Source organism: Nymphalis io, chromosome 26 (genome assembly GCF_905147045.1).
Source record: "Nymphalis io chromosome 26, ilAglIoxx1.1, whole genome shotgun sequence".
Taxonomy (NCBI): Eukaryota; Metazoa; Arthropoda; class Insecta; order Lepidoptera; family Nymphalidae; genus Nymphalis; species Nymphalis io.
In genome coordinates this window covers 5292517-5309858 of record NC_065913.1, presented here as the reverse complement: position 1 = coordinate 5309858, position 17342 = coordinate 5292517, and the positions used below count along the sequence as shown (strand labels likewise).

Below are 17342 nucleotides of genomic sequence, written 5' to 3'. Positions count from 1 at the left end.
AAGCTATGTCGGTTTATTTTTGATTGATAAATTATTCCTAAATGTACTTTTCGAGTTACAGTTTTAAAAAACAAGACAATAAAAGTAATATTAGACTTAAAATCCTAAATTGTTAAAGTTTTATATTAAAAATTCCAAAAGCAGTTTAATTAGGTCTCAACACATTTTGCATATCAATATTAATATAACATTCAATTTGACAAGTATCATTCATTGTTTCCAATCAACACTCCTTAATCGATGTACTCTTGGACTTGCGACTTGGTAAATATAGAAGCGAAAAATTATACATCTATTTTGAATGTATTATATACTAATTAGCTATGTGGATTCGCTTGTTCAGTTAATAAGCAATGGCAAATAAATAAATTTTATCACCTGTAAAATGCTACGCGTTTGTTAATTATTAAATGCATTTGTAATTGCATGCCTTGTGTAATTTCGACCATAAAATCATTATTGAAATTTATTACAAATATATATTACATATGGTACATATATATATATATTATATGCGTTGTCAGAAATCTTATTTGATGACTGCGGGTTCAATCGTCACTGAATTTTAATTGAGTAAGTTGTATTTTTTTTTCTATATATTTGCTTGGTGGTAGGGCTTTGTGCAAGCCCGTTTTGATAGGTACCACCCACTCATCACATGTTTTACATTTAAATTTAATGGAAATTAGTAATTGGAAATAAAATAAATATACTAAATAAATTATTTTCCGAGTTCGATAACTATTCATGAGAGTCACTTTAGATAAGATATTGTTACATTAACCTAAGATAATGTTTTCTAGTAGAGGATAAGCATGAAAATATTCCACAGCTGGGCAAAGATCTCCTCTTTCCTTTTCTTTCACCTATTTTGATCTACACTGCTTCAATATACATGAGTTATATTTTCATCCGACAAAGCAGGTTGCCTCGCGATCGTTCACTGACGAGCACGAGATGAATTATATACACAAATGAAAATTTAGTGCCACTTGCGCTGGTTTGAACATGTTCTGGCCACTGGTCAATCTCGGCTCGTACGTATAAAATAACCACACGTTAAAACCCTTTTACTGAGTAAAGGCTTCCTCTAATCTTAAAAAAAAGATGTAATATACCAACACGCTGTTCCAGTGCGCATTGCTGAATAAACTTGTGGCAAATTTTCGTCTAACAGATACAGGTTTCCTTGCGATGTTCTCCCATTCTATCTTATTACATCCTGTCCATCACTTCAAATATAACAAATTAACTGAAAGGCCAGGAATTTTATGCAACAAAATTGGAACATGCAATCTTTGTTTAAAATTCACGTTTTCAATACGAATTTTATGTGAAGACATAATAAAACAAAAACTATTTTATTTACAATGTAATTTAAACAATCATATATGTTTATCATATATTTCATAATATGATTAAAACCCAACCGCCTCCACATAAAACTGTTCCCAAGATTACAAGACTTATATTCTTCACCAAGGACCACCTATAACAATAAAATAGATTGAGAATCATTAAAACTAGTATAATATAAAGAAATACAAATAAATAAAATAAAAGTGTCTCAATTAATTCAATATATATATATATATATAATTTTTATATAAGATTACTGCTGCAACCTAATAATTTAAATATTATTTATGTATAATTCAAATAGGCATTATATACGTTAAATTTTGAAGGATTTTCGTCACAAATGAATTCCGCGCTTGGCATGAGTTTTGCTAGTTTGTAATAAAATATATGATATAAAACGAGATGTTTATAGCAATAATATTTAACTGTTGTTACCTTTTTTATTTACCTTAATCGATATTTTCTCGGTTCTTTCCATGTGATCAGAATCTCTATTAGCGATGGGAATATAAATACCATGACCGCCGAAAAGAAGTTTCCCAGCTAAAATGGAAATGAGTTAAATTGATATAATTTTATTTAATCATTGTAAAATTCGAGAGCTAAACTTTTAATAATAAAATTAAAATATATATGAACATATTTGATGATATAAAAGAAGTGTTCTAACGAAAATGTTTATATAAAACTTTCTGATATATAACTGAAATTATGATTAAAAATTACCTTAACTAAGTATAATATTAAGTATCTGTCAATAAAAATAATAAAATATAAAAAATATTTTTTATGTATGTATCTGCTGACGGTGCACTACAAATGCAAAAACGTCTCCAAGCTGATTTAGTTATCATGGGGTAAAGTAAGGGTTATACGAATATAATTGAACTTACGAAACTCATCCATGTAACAATATTTGGTAGAGCTATAGATAAACAAGCGATCACCATCACGTGTAGGGCTCGATACAGACGCTCCCATAATTCACGACGCCTGAAAATATATTCAATGATAAATTTCGTTAATAGAATTGTTTTATTGTGATATACTATTACCCTTTTGGGAAGAACAGCCGCTTTTTTTCTCGCTATGGAAACCTTCAGAAAGGTCCCGTGTCCCATGGGGATGGAACCGGGTTATGTGGGATTATTACCCACTAAAACCACTGTGACGGCCGTCCTCTTTACGGATCGGAGAGGCTGCGGGATCGTGTTGATATAACGCATCCGCGGCCTCTCCCGTGCTGTGCTCCGCTCGTGATTCAGCGGAGCTGTCCTCAGGAGGCGAAGGTAATATCGCCCCCCGTGAGTGGTCATCCCTTTTAAGCCCCATTATCATTATCTTTTAAGCCCCGGGCGTCTGGACTATGCGAGCAGGATCAGCCTTTTTCCGTTCCCGCTCCGCCGTCTCCCTCTGGACCATGACAGTCTAACAGAAGGAGGCTACGGTCCTCCATGCCAATTCCCTGCGAAGCATCGCCGACACGATTGCTCGCAAGGACAGGTCATGTCCGAAGAACAACCGCTTGAATGACTTTACAAAGCCACCAAAAAACCCAAAAGACGCCCTTACCAATAAGTTAATTGTGAAGTTGTATTTATTTATATCATCATTTTGTCAAACGAAGACTGGTTCTAGACAACTTTTCTTTAAAAAAAAGTACTAGTTGAAACTTGGTGATGTCTACTATGTTTTTCTGCGCCTGAAGTCTGAAATCTAATATGTCTTGCGAGTTGCGCAGTAGGCTACTCTCTCTCTCTTTCTGCAGCCAAAATCGGTCAAGAGGACAGCATCATCAGTTAGTGTTTAACGTCAATTGTATTTAGTATATAGGATTATATTAACTTACGTATCATGGTTTTTTCCAACGTAATGCCAAATAATCCTAAAGGGGACCCAGAAATGTACAGCAAATGTTACTCCTAGGGTTATGGTTAAGAGCCCTTGCATTATGAGCAGGGATCTGTAAACAAAATTTTGTGCAAAGTGTGTGAACTGGTCTTATTTAAAAAACATATTTTTTTTTACAATTAATAAGCCAGCGTTTGACCGTTAACGTGCCTGATGTTAAGCATCGACACGGTCTAAGATGTAGCACGCTTGCCTAAAAGAAACCTGTTTATAAAAACAGAATTTACTATCTATTTATAAAAACAGTTCATATAAACAGAAACTTATTATTTTGTTTGATTTATAAACAATTTATAAAAATACTATTTATACTTTGTAATGAGAAGAAATTTAAAACCCCAAGCTGACAATGAGAATTTCTTAAGATCTCAAATAACTTCTTATTGACTTAACTTAGGGGTTTAACCCAGGACTCGAGATCTTCAGCATTATAAGTTAACCAAAATATATAATAATAAATTATAAGCTAGCCAAAGTTAAAAAAATGATTACCTGTAATATTTACAACTACATACTTACAGATACGACGGCATATGTATCGTAAAGGGAGAACGGCAATTTTCTCCCCAAGCCCAATAACCAAAGAATCCAATTATCATAACGAAACATATAACGATGGGCATACCTAGAATATTTTCACATTAAAATAAATAAAAACAAATACTCATTATTGATGGCATTGTATTATCATCAAATTTTAGAACGTACAGTAACAGCCTGTGAATGCCCTACGGCTGGGCTAAGGCATTCTCTCTCTTTATGAGGAGAAGGTTTAGAGCTTATTCCACTACGCTGCTCCAATGCAACCCGCATAGTGGTGGAATACACATGTGGCAGAATTTCAGTGAAATTAGACACATGCAGGTGTCCTCGCGATGTTTTCCTTCACCGTCAAACACGAGATGAATTATAATCACAAATATAGCACATAAAAATTCAATGGTGCTTGCCCGGGCTTGAACCCACGATCATCGGTTAAGATTCACGCGTTCTTACCACTGGGCCACCTCGGCTTTCTTAGAACGTATTTTTTTGTTAAGAAAAAAATGGCCGGATTATTAATTTCTTGGAAGGCACACAATGGCCGAACGGTGTATTTCTTCTTGTAACCAATGAGATACGTTTCCGACCGATACTTTACGATATGTTGAGTAGTTAAACTTAAAAGCATAAAATATAAATAAATTCACTTTCGCATCTATAATATTAGTTTGGACTAGCTTTCGAACGCGGCTACGTCTGCGTGTTAGGAACCTTTCATACAGGTATTAGGTACCCCATAGGGTACCTAATACCTGTATGAAAGGTAAACTTACACTGAACTCATAAGTTCAGTGTAAGTTTATATCTATTCCTAATTTCATCCGAATCCGTCTACTAGTTTTTGCACGAAAAAGTAACCAAGATCCATCCATCCATCGCGTTTAAAATATTCGTACGATTTCAAAAATATTTAATTGCTCACTGTCGCTTACCGAACTGCAATACAGTATTAAAGTACTGTGGTCTTCTCATGTTATTTTCAATCGGTAGAACTACACCGATGCCGTTAATGCTATACATACAAACGCCGAGCATATTAAAGAATCCATGTATGCTTTTCCACGCGGGACGTTCGCTTAAATTTGACGCGATTGTTAGGCTGTAGTACATTGTCGTCGCGACGCATAATGCTGAAAGTTGGTATTAAAGTGAGTATTAAATACTTATTGATTTCAGTATTTAAATTACGTAACAAATGACGTATGGCGTACTAGTATGACGGTATCATATTATGCTATTTCGTTTAAATATATATACCTGTTTATAAAATGCAGCAAGTACTTAATTTTTTTTTAGAATAGGCAGGCAGACGAGCATATGGGCTACCTTGTGGTAAATGGTCACCAACGCCCATAAACATTGTCATTGTAAGAAATGTTAACCATCGCTTACATCGCCAATGCACCACCAACCTTGAGAACTAAGATCTCTTGCGCCTGTAATTAAACTGGCTCACTCACCCTTCAAACCGAAACACAACAATACCAAGGACTGCTGTTTTGCGGTAGAATATCTGATGAGTTGGTGGTGTGGTGAGCTACCCAGACGAGCTTGCACAAAGCCCTATTAAACTGTTAACGATCTCTGGGCAATAGACCTGGCATTGATATACCTATCGTAGCTGTCACGGACATATTTTGTTCCTATTGTTCTTTTTTATGTTAGCGGTGGCTATAGTAACGATTATTGGGGTGGGGGGGGGTGTAATATATTAAGAAAGCAGTGCAAGATATCGATATCATCTGTAAATGGTATTTATTTTAATTTATAGCCTAATTAGCTAATTTGAATTGTTCCTTTCGTATATTGATGAAATGTCGTTAAATTCGTGATAAATTAGTTCGTTTTAATTGATATTTAACTTTTGTCCTAAAAATATAGTAATCAATCAACAGCCAATCGTTGTCCACTGCTGAACATAGGCCTCTCCCAAGGTGCGCCAAAGCTCCCTGTCCTCCGCCTTCCGCATCCAGTTGGTGCCCGCCACCTTCTTAAGGTCGTCGGTCCACCTGGCTGGAGGGCGCCCTACGCTGCGCTTGCCGATTCGCGGTCTCCACTCTAGGACTCGTCTGCTCCAACGGCCATCGGTCCTACGACATACGTGACCAGCCCACTGCCACTTCAGCCTGCTAATTTTGCAAGCTATGTCGGTGACTCCGGTTCTTTTCCGGATAATCTCATTTCTGATCTTATCCTTCAAAGATACTCCGAGCATAGCTCGCTCCATAGCACGCTGAGCGACTTTGAATTTGTGGACTAGTCCCGCAGTTAGTGTCCACGTTTCGGCACCGTATGTCATGGCAGGTAAGACGCATTGGTTGAAGACTTTCGTCTTCAAACATTGCGGTATAGACGACTTGAGGACTTGACGAAGGTTGCCAAATGCTGCCCATCCCAAGCGAATTCTTCGATCGGCTTCCTTCTCGAAGTTGTTCCTACCGACTTGTATTATCTGTCCTAGGTAGGTATATTCACTAACAACTTCGAGAGGTTTCCCCTCGACGTATATCGGTCCCGGCACGACATGCCTATTGAACATGACCTTGGTCTTGTCCAAGTTCATACCGAGACCGACACACCGGGAAGACTCGCCTAGGCTACGCAGCATTTCGGTGAGTTGTTCCAGCGACTCTGCTATGATGACGATATCGTCGGCAAATCGAAGGTGTGAGATGTACTCGCCGTTTACATTGACTCCATACATAGTCCAATTGATTATTTATATTAATTTATTAATACAAAAATCAGTATTGAAGACCAGCGCGCCCCTCTTATGCGCCATTACTCCGAGGAGCTCCCGGTCGTTGACCAAGGAGAGATTAGGGCGGCTCTAGAACAGCTTAAAAACAACAAAGCTCCGGGAGATGACGGAATCACAACAGAGTTGCTTAAGGCAGGCGGGACTCCGGTCCTGAAAGAGCTAGCAAGCCTCTTTAATTCCGTCATCCAACATGGCAAGACCCCGGAAACGTGGAGCGGGAGTGAGGTGGTACTGTTTTTCAAGAAAGGTGATAAAACCCTCTTGAAAAACTACAGACCAATCTCCCTCCTGAGTCACGTGTATAAGCTGTTCTCAAGAGTCGTCACGAACCGTCTCGCCAGACGACTTGACGAGTTCCAGCCCCCAGAGCAAGCCGGCTTTCGATCAGGCTACAGCACCGTGGACCACATCCATACTGTTCGGCAGATTGTGCAGAAGACCGAAGAGTACAATCAGCCGCTGTGTATGGCATTTGTGGACTACGAGAAAGCCTTCAACTCCATTGAAACCTGGGCAGTGCTCGACTCATTGCAGAGATGTCATATCGATTGGAGATATATCGAGGTACTGAGATGTCTGTACAACGCCGCTACAATGACTGTCCACATCCAGGACTGTAAGACGAAGGCGATCCAACTGCGTAGAGGGGTGAGACAGGGGGATGTAATATCCCCGAAACTGTTCACCAAAATATAGTAAATAAATATTAAATAGTTTTTTTTAAAAAAACGTTTGTAATGTTTATACAACGCCATCTATTATAATTTTGTAAAACTACGTCAGTATTGCTTAAGTTCGTTTTAATGTATCTATGTCTGAATGTAGTTTTACTAAGGGCTACACAGAGGCGCTAACATAACATATTTAATATGCAAAATATTCGAATTAGAAATATCTTAGTTATTATATAAATAGAATTTTAAATGTATGAATATACCAATAATCAGATCAGCTGCGAGAGAAAATGGTGCCAAATATTTTAAACTTCGAATCAAGCTTAACGCTATCAATGGAAGTGTCACTATTAAAATATAGAGACTTATTGAAATTTTAATACTCGATGCCGCTTCCAGTACCTTAAAAAATACAAATTAAGTAAATAAAAAACTATAAAGCTTAAACGTAGAGATGAGAAAACACTGCTGCTTTTTCAAAAACATGTGTAATATGGAAATAGACATTTATATGATTTTGGTGATAATGATAAAAGTAATGGAACGAAAATACGATCAATTACTTTAATGATAAACATAAGTATGAACCTCTTTTAATGTCTTTGCAATTATTATTTCGAAAATACAACATGTTCCATTGAATTCCAAAAATAAAAACATGTCCACGAGATATCTGAAAAAAAAAAATTGAAGCTACGTTAATGTATTTAATTTTTTTTATTTCCCGTGTTTGACATGTTTTGAGAAGCCAACGGTTTCCGTCGCCGACTGATAAATAAAAGTAATGGAAAATCAGTTGGTTCTTTTCATATCTAATATTAAATAAAAATATAGCTTATTTAGTATTAAATGGTTTTTAATCTTATAAAAATAGGATAATTATGATAGTGACAAGGGTTGTTAAATAGGTGAGGCATCTGCAGGCAGAAGCTTCAACTTAGTCTTTAACTAAGCCAAGCGCAAGGGACGAAATGTTATAGTTTTTTTTAATCAAATCATATAATCATCACCATTATCACCACAAGAAATACTTATCATCCCTTACATCTCCGATACACCACTAATCTTGGGTACTATGATGTCATGACCCTCGTGTCTGTCGTTACACTGTCTCACTCACCCTTTCAAATGAAACACAACAATTATAGGTATTAGTTTTTGGCGGTAGAATTTGTGATGAGTGGGTAACCAAATATTTAAATAAAGTAATCATCACCAGTTTTTAAATTTCAACAATTCATCTTGTTTTCGGCGTCGGAGATAACGTCGTCTGTTAACCAGAGTGTCTTTGAACAAATTTATGAATAAATATATTATTTGTGAATAGATAATGTATGTGCTCAGTAATAAGATAAATATTAAAGTAATAAAATAAATGGAACGCGAGCATTATGTATAAAAATATTTTCAACTCGATAATAACGGCTATAACCGAACTTAACTCATAAATATTTTAGGAGCTCTTATTATTTCAAGCATCAGCTATTGTTATTAGAATATTTATGGTACCGTTTTTCTATCTATCTTTCAATGCTAAAAAAGTAGAAAAGCAATATGATCACCGAACGGTGAGAGCGATTATCGGATGCTATATGTCAATCATTATAGCGAAATACCTCTGACTGGCTGACTAATCACGAGATCTACGTAATCGGTCAAAATACGGTCCGATAGACTTGCAATTTTCTTTTCACGACGTAGACGTTCACTGAGAACGGATTCTATACAAATCCTATCAAATGTACCCATGCGAAACCGGGACATTTATTTAGTACAGAATATAAGCTGTCATATCATTATATTATTATAGTGATTAAACCAGCTTGATATTTCTACCGAATCACTGAAAACAGCACATCACTGTGTTATCGTAAGCTAATTGGAAAATAGTACCTAGCTCCGGTGCGGTTGTGGTCCTGAATTTGAAGACCAGTATCACTTAATATAAGAAAGTAAAGTTAAATATATGTCACCTAAATGCCTTACTGAATCGCCGCAACTTTAAAGGACCCGTGGCCAGAGCTACTTCCGCCAAGTCAGGATAGGAGAGCCTCGGCACACGCAATCTTAAGTACATTTTTTGGGCTGATTTCACCAACATCTGAAAATATTTTTAGGAATAAATTTATCTTAACAACGACTCAAAGACTTCTCTAAAAAGATTTGTAATTTTTTCACCAGGTTTTGCTATTGCGGTTCGGTTGCTGATTTCCTAATGACATCGCCAAGAACATAAACACAAAAAGCCCATAAAGACACAGCCTGAATGTGAACCCGTGGTTTTCACTTAAGTTGCACTTGTTCTATCTAGCAAGTAATATTTTAGCTACCAATAATTCTATGTAAAAAATAGTATTTTTCACATATTATGGCATCGTTAAAATATAATTTAGTTTTCTCCAAATTATATATACTTACTAACATACAATATGAAATGAGGAATCCAAAGATCGTGGTGACTGATAGTGATGTCCAAATCCCCCCATACATGTAAGCCTCGTGTATCCCTAATATACCAGCACCGATACAGCCTTTTACTAAATGGGCTGTCGATTCGACGAGGCTGAAAGCGATTAATATGTAATTTTACCACACAGCGTGTAAACAGACGGAGATAGAACCTAAAACTATCAGATATATTAATAGGGGATAGGAAAATCCGTAAGTTTAATTATATTTAATAAAGAGGTTATTTAAAAAAGAGGTACCCATTGTACTTTTGTTATTTGTATGAAGATATTGAAATACCCTTAAAATATAAATTACAAAGTTTATTAGTTTTCAATAGTTTCAAGTTACAAGTAAATAACTACCTGTGGAGTTTGTTACATCTTGCTTTCTTTGCTTTTGTAATAGGTGAAGTTTAGTAGTCAAAGTAATATTTTTTTATGACATGGTAAGTGATTACTACCGTAGACCATTGACGCCGTTACAAACATTAACTATTACTTTTGGCGGGCCGGTTGGCGTGGTTAGTAGATACTTGCCTTTCACGCCGAAGGTTGTGGGTTCAATTCCCACCAAGGACAGACATTTGTATGCATGAACATGTCTGTTTCTCCTGAGTCTGGGTGTAATTATCTATATGAGTATGTATTTGCAAAAGAAAAGTAGTATATGTAGTATATCAGTTGTCTGGTTTCCATAGCACAAGCTCTGCTTAGTTTGAAATCAGATGACCGTGTGAGAATTATGTCCCAAGATATTATTATTATTGTTATTACTTACATAATCAATGCAACACCAACTTTAGGAAATTAAATATTATGTCCCTAGTTACACTGGCTCACCCTCACCCTTCCAACAGGAACATAACAATACTAAGATGACAACACTACAATTTATTCTGGTTTGTAATATTTCAAACAAACGAGTTTTATAATGGATATATGACGTTTTACTTCGTGGCGTATAGGTTTTGTCTCTCTCCAACAAAGTCATAATCAATCATCTCAACACCGGGATAGAGTTCATGGTAGGCGGTGCTGTCACTTCTACCCAAATATTCGGACACCTCAAATTCTAGAGTGCGTAAAGAAGAAATATCATCGTCCTGAAATCAAACGGAATATTTTTTATTATTATTAAAAAAATATAGTTACGATAACTTTATATAATTTAATATTAAAATGTAAACTAAACATTTCTAAAAAAATAATTGTCTTAGATTTATTAAAATAGCTGCTAAGCCAATGTACAGTTAATTAAGTTTTAATTCAAACTATAATTTAAAATGCGAATGTGATTTTGTTCGTTTATTTGTTTTGTCTTTAAATACTCACGTGTGTGAGCACGTTACACGTGAGCCTCGGGCGGAAATAATATATGAGTTCCTTTTTTGTTTTTGGAGTTTATTTCACCGCACTGTTTAAATGCGATTTCGTGGATGCATATCAACATCAGCAGATAAAAGTATTATTACAAGCAAAAAATTCAGCATATAAAAATTCAGTGGTGCTTCGTTTGCGAACCCGGGTTTGAACCCATAATCTTCGCTTTAGATTAACGTGTTTTAACCACTGAATAATATTCATATCAAAGTATAACAAATCGCTCAAAGGCCTTTGACCTCCCTTATCATTAATCGCTACAAACTGATATGAACAATTTAGGATTTCATTTAATATTTTGTGACTGTTTCGATTTTCCTTTGAGCACGTTGAATATGCAATAGCGGCTCATTGTTTCTATTTAAGTTCATTGTTTGGAAATTCCTAGATAAATCACTTTGACCGTCACACAGTTGACGCCTTTGTAAATCAGCGTTTCGGCTAAATTTGAAATTCTACGGTCATTTTAATGAGAATATATTTCCAGGACAATACATGGATCGAAATTTAGTTATGTTTGTATCCAAGCTTTTGTAAATAGAGTGTTTTTTTTTATTAAATAAATACGGACTACATTTCTACGGAGTATTTTACATTTCCAATATAAATCACATTTCGCTGAAGTATATTATTTAATTGAACCGAGCGCTAAGATGTTTACACATCAAAAACATTTTAGCAACATCATCACGTAGATGATAATATTAAATAAATAATTAAATATTTGCAATGACTGTTTTCGACTTGATAGCTATATTATGTAATGAGATAATTTTAATAAATAAAATACTGATATCATGTTCATTTCAAATTTATAACGAAAAAAATTGTAAATAAATAAATTCATTTGGCCAAAGTTTCTTATCGCACTGTACATGCTGTTACTTGGTAATATGGCTTTGTCTAATCCCGTCTGGGTGTACTACACTCATCAGACATTCTACCGTTAAACAGCAATACTTAGTATTGTTATCTTCCGCTTTGGAAGGTGAGTGAGCTGGTGTAACTACAGGCACTAGCATAACATCTTAGTTCCCAACGTTGGTGGCACATTGGTGATGTAAGAAGAGATTGAGCTTGTACTATGGAAACCAGACAACTGATACTTTACATATACTACTTTACTTTTGTAAATACATTCGGCGTGAAATGCAAGTATATACCAACCACGCCAACCGGCCTGTCTACAAGCGTTTACTAGCGTATATCTATATATATATGTATATTATTGCAGTATACGTGCTGTTAGGATGGCGACCGCGTTAATCTTTAAATCTAAATACAAGATTTAAATCCAATAACACATATATTCTAAGTTCCGAGTTCTAATCTGGATACAGAATTAGTGAACCGTCTAAACGGCGCTCTGAGTCTAACATAAAATACGAAATGAAATGTAATATAAAATGCTGAATTGACAATTGCAACAATGGAAAGGCACAACTTGATTAAAGCTTATGTGGCTTAAGTGCCTTATAATGCAGGATATTTTGCGAAGTATGCGTCAGATGTATTTCATATTACATAATAATTATTAATCCAATATATATGTTGGAAGAGCTCAGCTATCCATTTGATCTGTTGGCATGAGTAACAGCACTATTAAAATGTACACACAATATTAAACCTACACTACGATTATAGTCTCCAGTATACCAGTAAACCGGGTTCGAATGTTATAAATACATAAATTAATTGCTTTTTTGTAATATATCGATTAAATAATAAAAAATATGTAACGTGTCGTCATATACAGGGTTACAGGGTAATATGTCACGATCCTTTTAAAGGGTTATAGTTCAGGACAATAGCTATCAAATGACCCCCAAAATGCTTATGCAAAAGTGTATCGTTTTCGAGTTATTAATTTTTTAATAATTTTTTTATTTAAAGGATGTTTAAGATTCTAAAATTCAATAAAAAAAAAATCAACGTATTTTCCCTATTTTTTTTGTATTTCTTGCTAGGGTACATCCTAGTTAATAATAACCAGTTATAAAACAGAAACAATCTTCAAGCATTTTTAAATTACAGATCCAAAACTGTACAACTTTTCGATTTTTAATTTTGATTCTTTAAGTTACTCGCAATTTTTTTGTAAAAATCACTATGGCTCTTATCGTGCGGATCATTTTAAAAACATCTGCGTTTCCTTAGCTATCCATCGGTACATAAAAAATACAGTAACAATTATAAACTCAGGAGAAAATTAGATAACAAAGAGACCAGGTAGGAAATTCTAAGAAATGCTATTGTTAAGAAATTAAATCTGGATCAAAGACAAAAGGACCTCAACAAAGTAGTTAAAGATTATTTTTAATAGGGGTAATAGGTAAAAAAGGAGAGATAAACCAGAGCTGTCATTGCAATTTTGAATTTAAATCAAAAACAAAATACTTAATCTTTTTAGTTACTCCATACTTTCGAAATTACACTGTTTATTATTCATAATTCGTGTTCAAAATGAGATCCCCTATTTCGTATACAAATACGCATTCTTTTTCTTAATTCACTTTTTACTACAACACTACTCAAGCTATGTCGAATAGAATTTGCAGCATTCATTATTCTTGTTTTGAGTTCTTCAATTGTTTGTACTGGTGAAACATCATAAACCAGGCTTTTCATATGCCCCCAGACATAATAGTCCATCGGAGTCAAATCTGGACTTCTCGCTGGCCATGGGATTGGTCCTCCTCTGCCAATACATCTATTACGATAATTGCTGTCTAGCCACTGTCTTACGGACATTCGAAAGTGTGCGGGGCAACCATCATGCTGGAATATCATTCTCTGCCTAAGTTTCAGCGAAACATTTTCGAGTAACTCATGCAGGATTTCTCTAAGCAAGCTTTCATAACTTTCACCATTTAAGTTATCAGGTAGGAAATGTGGCCCAATAAGATTATCATTGATAATCCCCATCCAGACGTTTACCGAGAAACGTCTTTGGGAACCGCTTAATCGCTTTTTGTGAGGGTTTCCCTGTTCTTTTTGAGACCAATATCGAATATTGTGGTAGTTAGTAATACCATCTTTGTCAAACTTTGACTCGTCTGTCCATAAAATTTTTCTCAAAAAATTGGGATTTTCTGCATCACAGTGTAGCATAAATCGGCAAAAATCTAAACGTCTTGCAGGATCTCCTTCTTCAATCACGTGTACGGGTGTGTAATGATAGGGATACAATCCAGCCGCGTGGACAGTAAACCAGACTCTCCATTGAGATACGCCCAGTCGGTTTGCCACAATATTGGTGGAAACTGTAGGGTCCTCTCGAAAATGACGAATAATTACATCTTCTTCATCTGGAGAACGGACACGAGGGCGTCCGGAATCAGATTTTCTCCTTTGCACGCGACCAGTTTCTCTAATTCGACGATACACACCAATAAAGACACTATTGTCAGGTGTCCGGCGATCCGGAAATCGACGATTATACTCACGACGAGCAGCTGCGGCGTCACCGTTACAATATACATAGCAAAATAAGATGTCAGCGTATTCCTCATTAGAGTACGGACGACGAGAAGAATTTTGTTAAATTTTGTTAAATTTAATTTTGTTGTTGTTGTTGTTGTTCTTATGCAACAAAGGATAAAATACAGCGATGAGAAATTTTCCAAGGTTATTAACATAGTATATATGTACTAATTAGAATACAAAAAACATAATAATATATATATGTATATATTAATAACAAATAAGTATATGATTATATTAAAAATAATTTTAATACTCACAGTTTCATTTTGAGCTGTTTTGTTTTCTTTAGCCTGTAAATAAAAAAAAAATTACTTATACACTTACTTACTTAAAGTTACTCATACATATTCAATTTAGTTTTTGTATTTAGAATAAGAAAGCACAGTAGAAAATGGGCCTAGACCCTGACAACATTGCCACTGGCAGAAATTTTAATCATAACTAGCACCATATGCCACCAACCTTGGGAACTAAGATGGAATGCTTTTATCTGCAATTACTTAGAATTAAAGCTTTATTTTATAACAATAAGTATATATAGCTAAGTTTAACATATTACAATCTCGGGTCTATAAACTATATGATTTTTTTATAGAATAGGTAGGCGGACGAGAATCTGGGCCACCTGAGGGTAAGTGGTCACCAACACCCATAGAAATTGGCATTAGGAAATGTTAATCATCGCTTACATCACCAATACGCCACCAACCTTGGGAACTAAGATTTTATGTCCCTTGTGCCTGTATTTACACTGGCTCACTCACCCTTCAAACCGGAACACAAAAATACCAAGTACTGCTGTTTTGCGATAGAATATCTGATGAGTGGGTGGTACCTACCCAGACGAGCTTGCACAAAGCTCTACCACCAGTTTTACAAACCGACAATTAGATTTTCGCATTTATAACATTAATACTCATTTATACTTATTATAAGTAGGACGTAGGGGTTAGATGTAGACTTTGCTTACCAATATCTATCTATACGTATATAGCCTATTCCATTAGAAAATAATAATAATTTATTTATTCAAGTAACAAAACTCATAAACATAATTACAAAAAATAAAATAGACTACTATCTACCACTTATATAATTTACTGGTCTAGCTAAAACTTTACAACAGCGGTTTATAAATATACACTAGTCTGTTAGCAATCATGATTAGAAAATTGTTGGAGCTGGCCCGCACCCTGTGAAGCAAGGATGACCTTTTTCGCATTAATGCGTTAAAACAGCCTATATTCGCAATGATACGATATTATTGGACGTAATGTAAAATAAAAATTTATTGTATTACTTATAGTTTCGTGAAAAAATAGCGTTGGTATTGCAACTTTGTAAGTGAAATTAAAGTGAATAAGTAATTGAAAGAAACAGCGTTGCAAACAATACAAACGATGTTATATTAGCCAAGAACTGTTTGTAGCATTATATGGCAAAGTTATTTAAACATATAAGGTTTGTTCGATATCTTTTCCTCTTGGCATTGAAATGAGGTATTTTTTATTTCTCTTCATAATTTTTTAGGTTTAAAGACATTTATTCCCAATAAGACATATTATAGTCACTTTTTTTTACACTCATAATAGGCAAGCGTTTGACCGTTAACTTGCCTGATCTTAAGCATCGACACGGTCTAAGATGTAGCACGCTTGCCTAAAAGAAACCTGTTCACTCTGGATTTGAAGACACCAACGTTGTACCTATCAGGAAACACAGACTCAGGCAAAGCATTCCACAGTTTCGCAGTGCGAATGATGAATTTGGTAAATTACAAAGCGTTTTTTGATGAATTTCAAAGCGCTTCGTACGTAGGTGGGGAATTTCCACTGTGTACCTATGGCACTTTGGTCGCGTTTGCCTGGCCGTTCGATAGTAAATTACTTACTTAAGAACACAATGTGTACATTTAAATTCGCCATGTCATCTTTATTACTATGTTTTAGGTAGTTGGGAAGTGTTAATAATTTTAATAGAATTGTTTTTTTAAGTTAATTTTAAACACAAACTTACGAAATTTACATAGTTAAAAATTTATTAATATTATATATTTAATTACGAATAGTACGAAAAATAAATAAATAAAACAAAAACAAAACATGAAAGCACAATAAAAAATAGGCTGATTGATTAAGGTTAAGTTAAATAATAATAAAAAAGTTTCCGCTGATTGTTCATGTATAATAAATATGTATATCCTTATATTAAGAATTATATTATATAAATTATTATAATTTTCTTTTACTCTTACCTTCTCATTGGCTGACATTTTATTTCTTAGTAAAACAAATCAAGTTGGCTATGCGTGATAATATTGTCACATAATAACATTGACTTAAAATTAGGAATGTACAAATATTGTTTATAAGCAATTAAACTTAATTGTTTTATATAATATAATTAATGACATAACTCTATTTATAATTTTTATGAAATAATTCGACAACTCATTTGACATAATCATTACGATGAGTACGTCAATTGGATATAAGAATTATTTCATAATTAGTGACAATACCAACTATGAAATGATCCAGCCAGGGTTATGTATTGTTTAATCATAATAATCGGCTTAATGTAGCCCTTTAATGGAATATAATGAAAAATTCGTATATTTTTTTAAAGTAATAAAAATCATATATTTTATTAAATGAGGCATTCTTTTTTATCTGTTTCTTGATTTTGTTTTAGTTTTTGATTTTATTTGGTTTTGAACACGTATACCATTAAGAGTCTGAAAGATACGCGCCGGGAAAAAAAGAAAAAGAAAAT

At 34.5% G+C, this 17342-nt stretch overlaps 1 protein-coding gene across 1 annotated transcript; it reads right to left on the bottom strand.

Moving 5' to 3' along the window:
• Window positions 1-1360: 1360 nt before the first annotated feature.
• Window positions 1361-16920, bottom strand: LOC126778502 (proton-coupled amino acid transporter-like protein pathetic). Its single transcript, XM_050502120.1, has 13 exons — window positions 16822-16920; window positions 14825-14857; window positions 10653-10804; window positions 9670-9814; window positions 9225-9352; window positions 7840-7924; window positions 7515-7653; window positions 4749-4946; window positions 3793-3898; window positions 3212-3325; window positions 2256-2355; window positions 1811-1905; window positions 1361-1489 (listed from the first exon to the last, which is right to left on the bottom strand). The coding sequence occupies exons 1-13, from the start codon at window positions 16837-16839 to the stop codon at window positions 1408-1410; spliced, it is 1395 nt and encodes a 464-aa protein (XP_050358077.1). The 5' UTR covers window positions 16840-16920; the 3' UTR covers window positions 1361-1407.
• Window positions 16921-17342: the final 422 nt, after the last annotated feature.

Bases quoted from the DNA above. Each gene is read 5' to 3' on its own strand.
- LOC126778502 (XM_050502120.1), bottom strand. The intron at 7,925-9,224 runs GTGACATATATT...TTTTTTTTTCAG, and splicing joins CGATTCAGTAAGGCATTTAG to ATATCTCGTGGACATGTTTT. The intron at 3,899-4,748 runs GTAAGCGACAGT...AAAATATTCTAG, and splicing joins TAATACTGTATTGCAGTTCG to GTATGCCCATCGTTATATGT.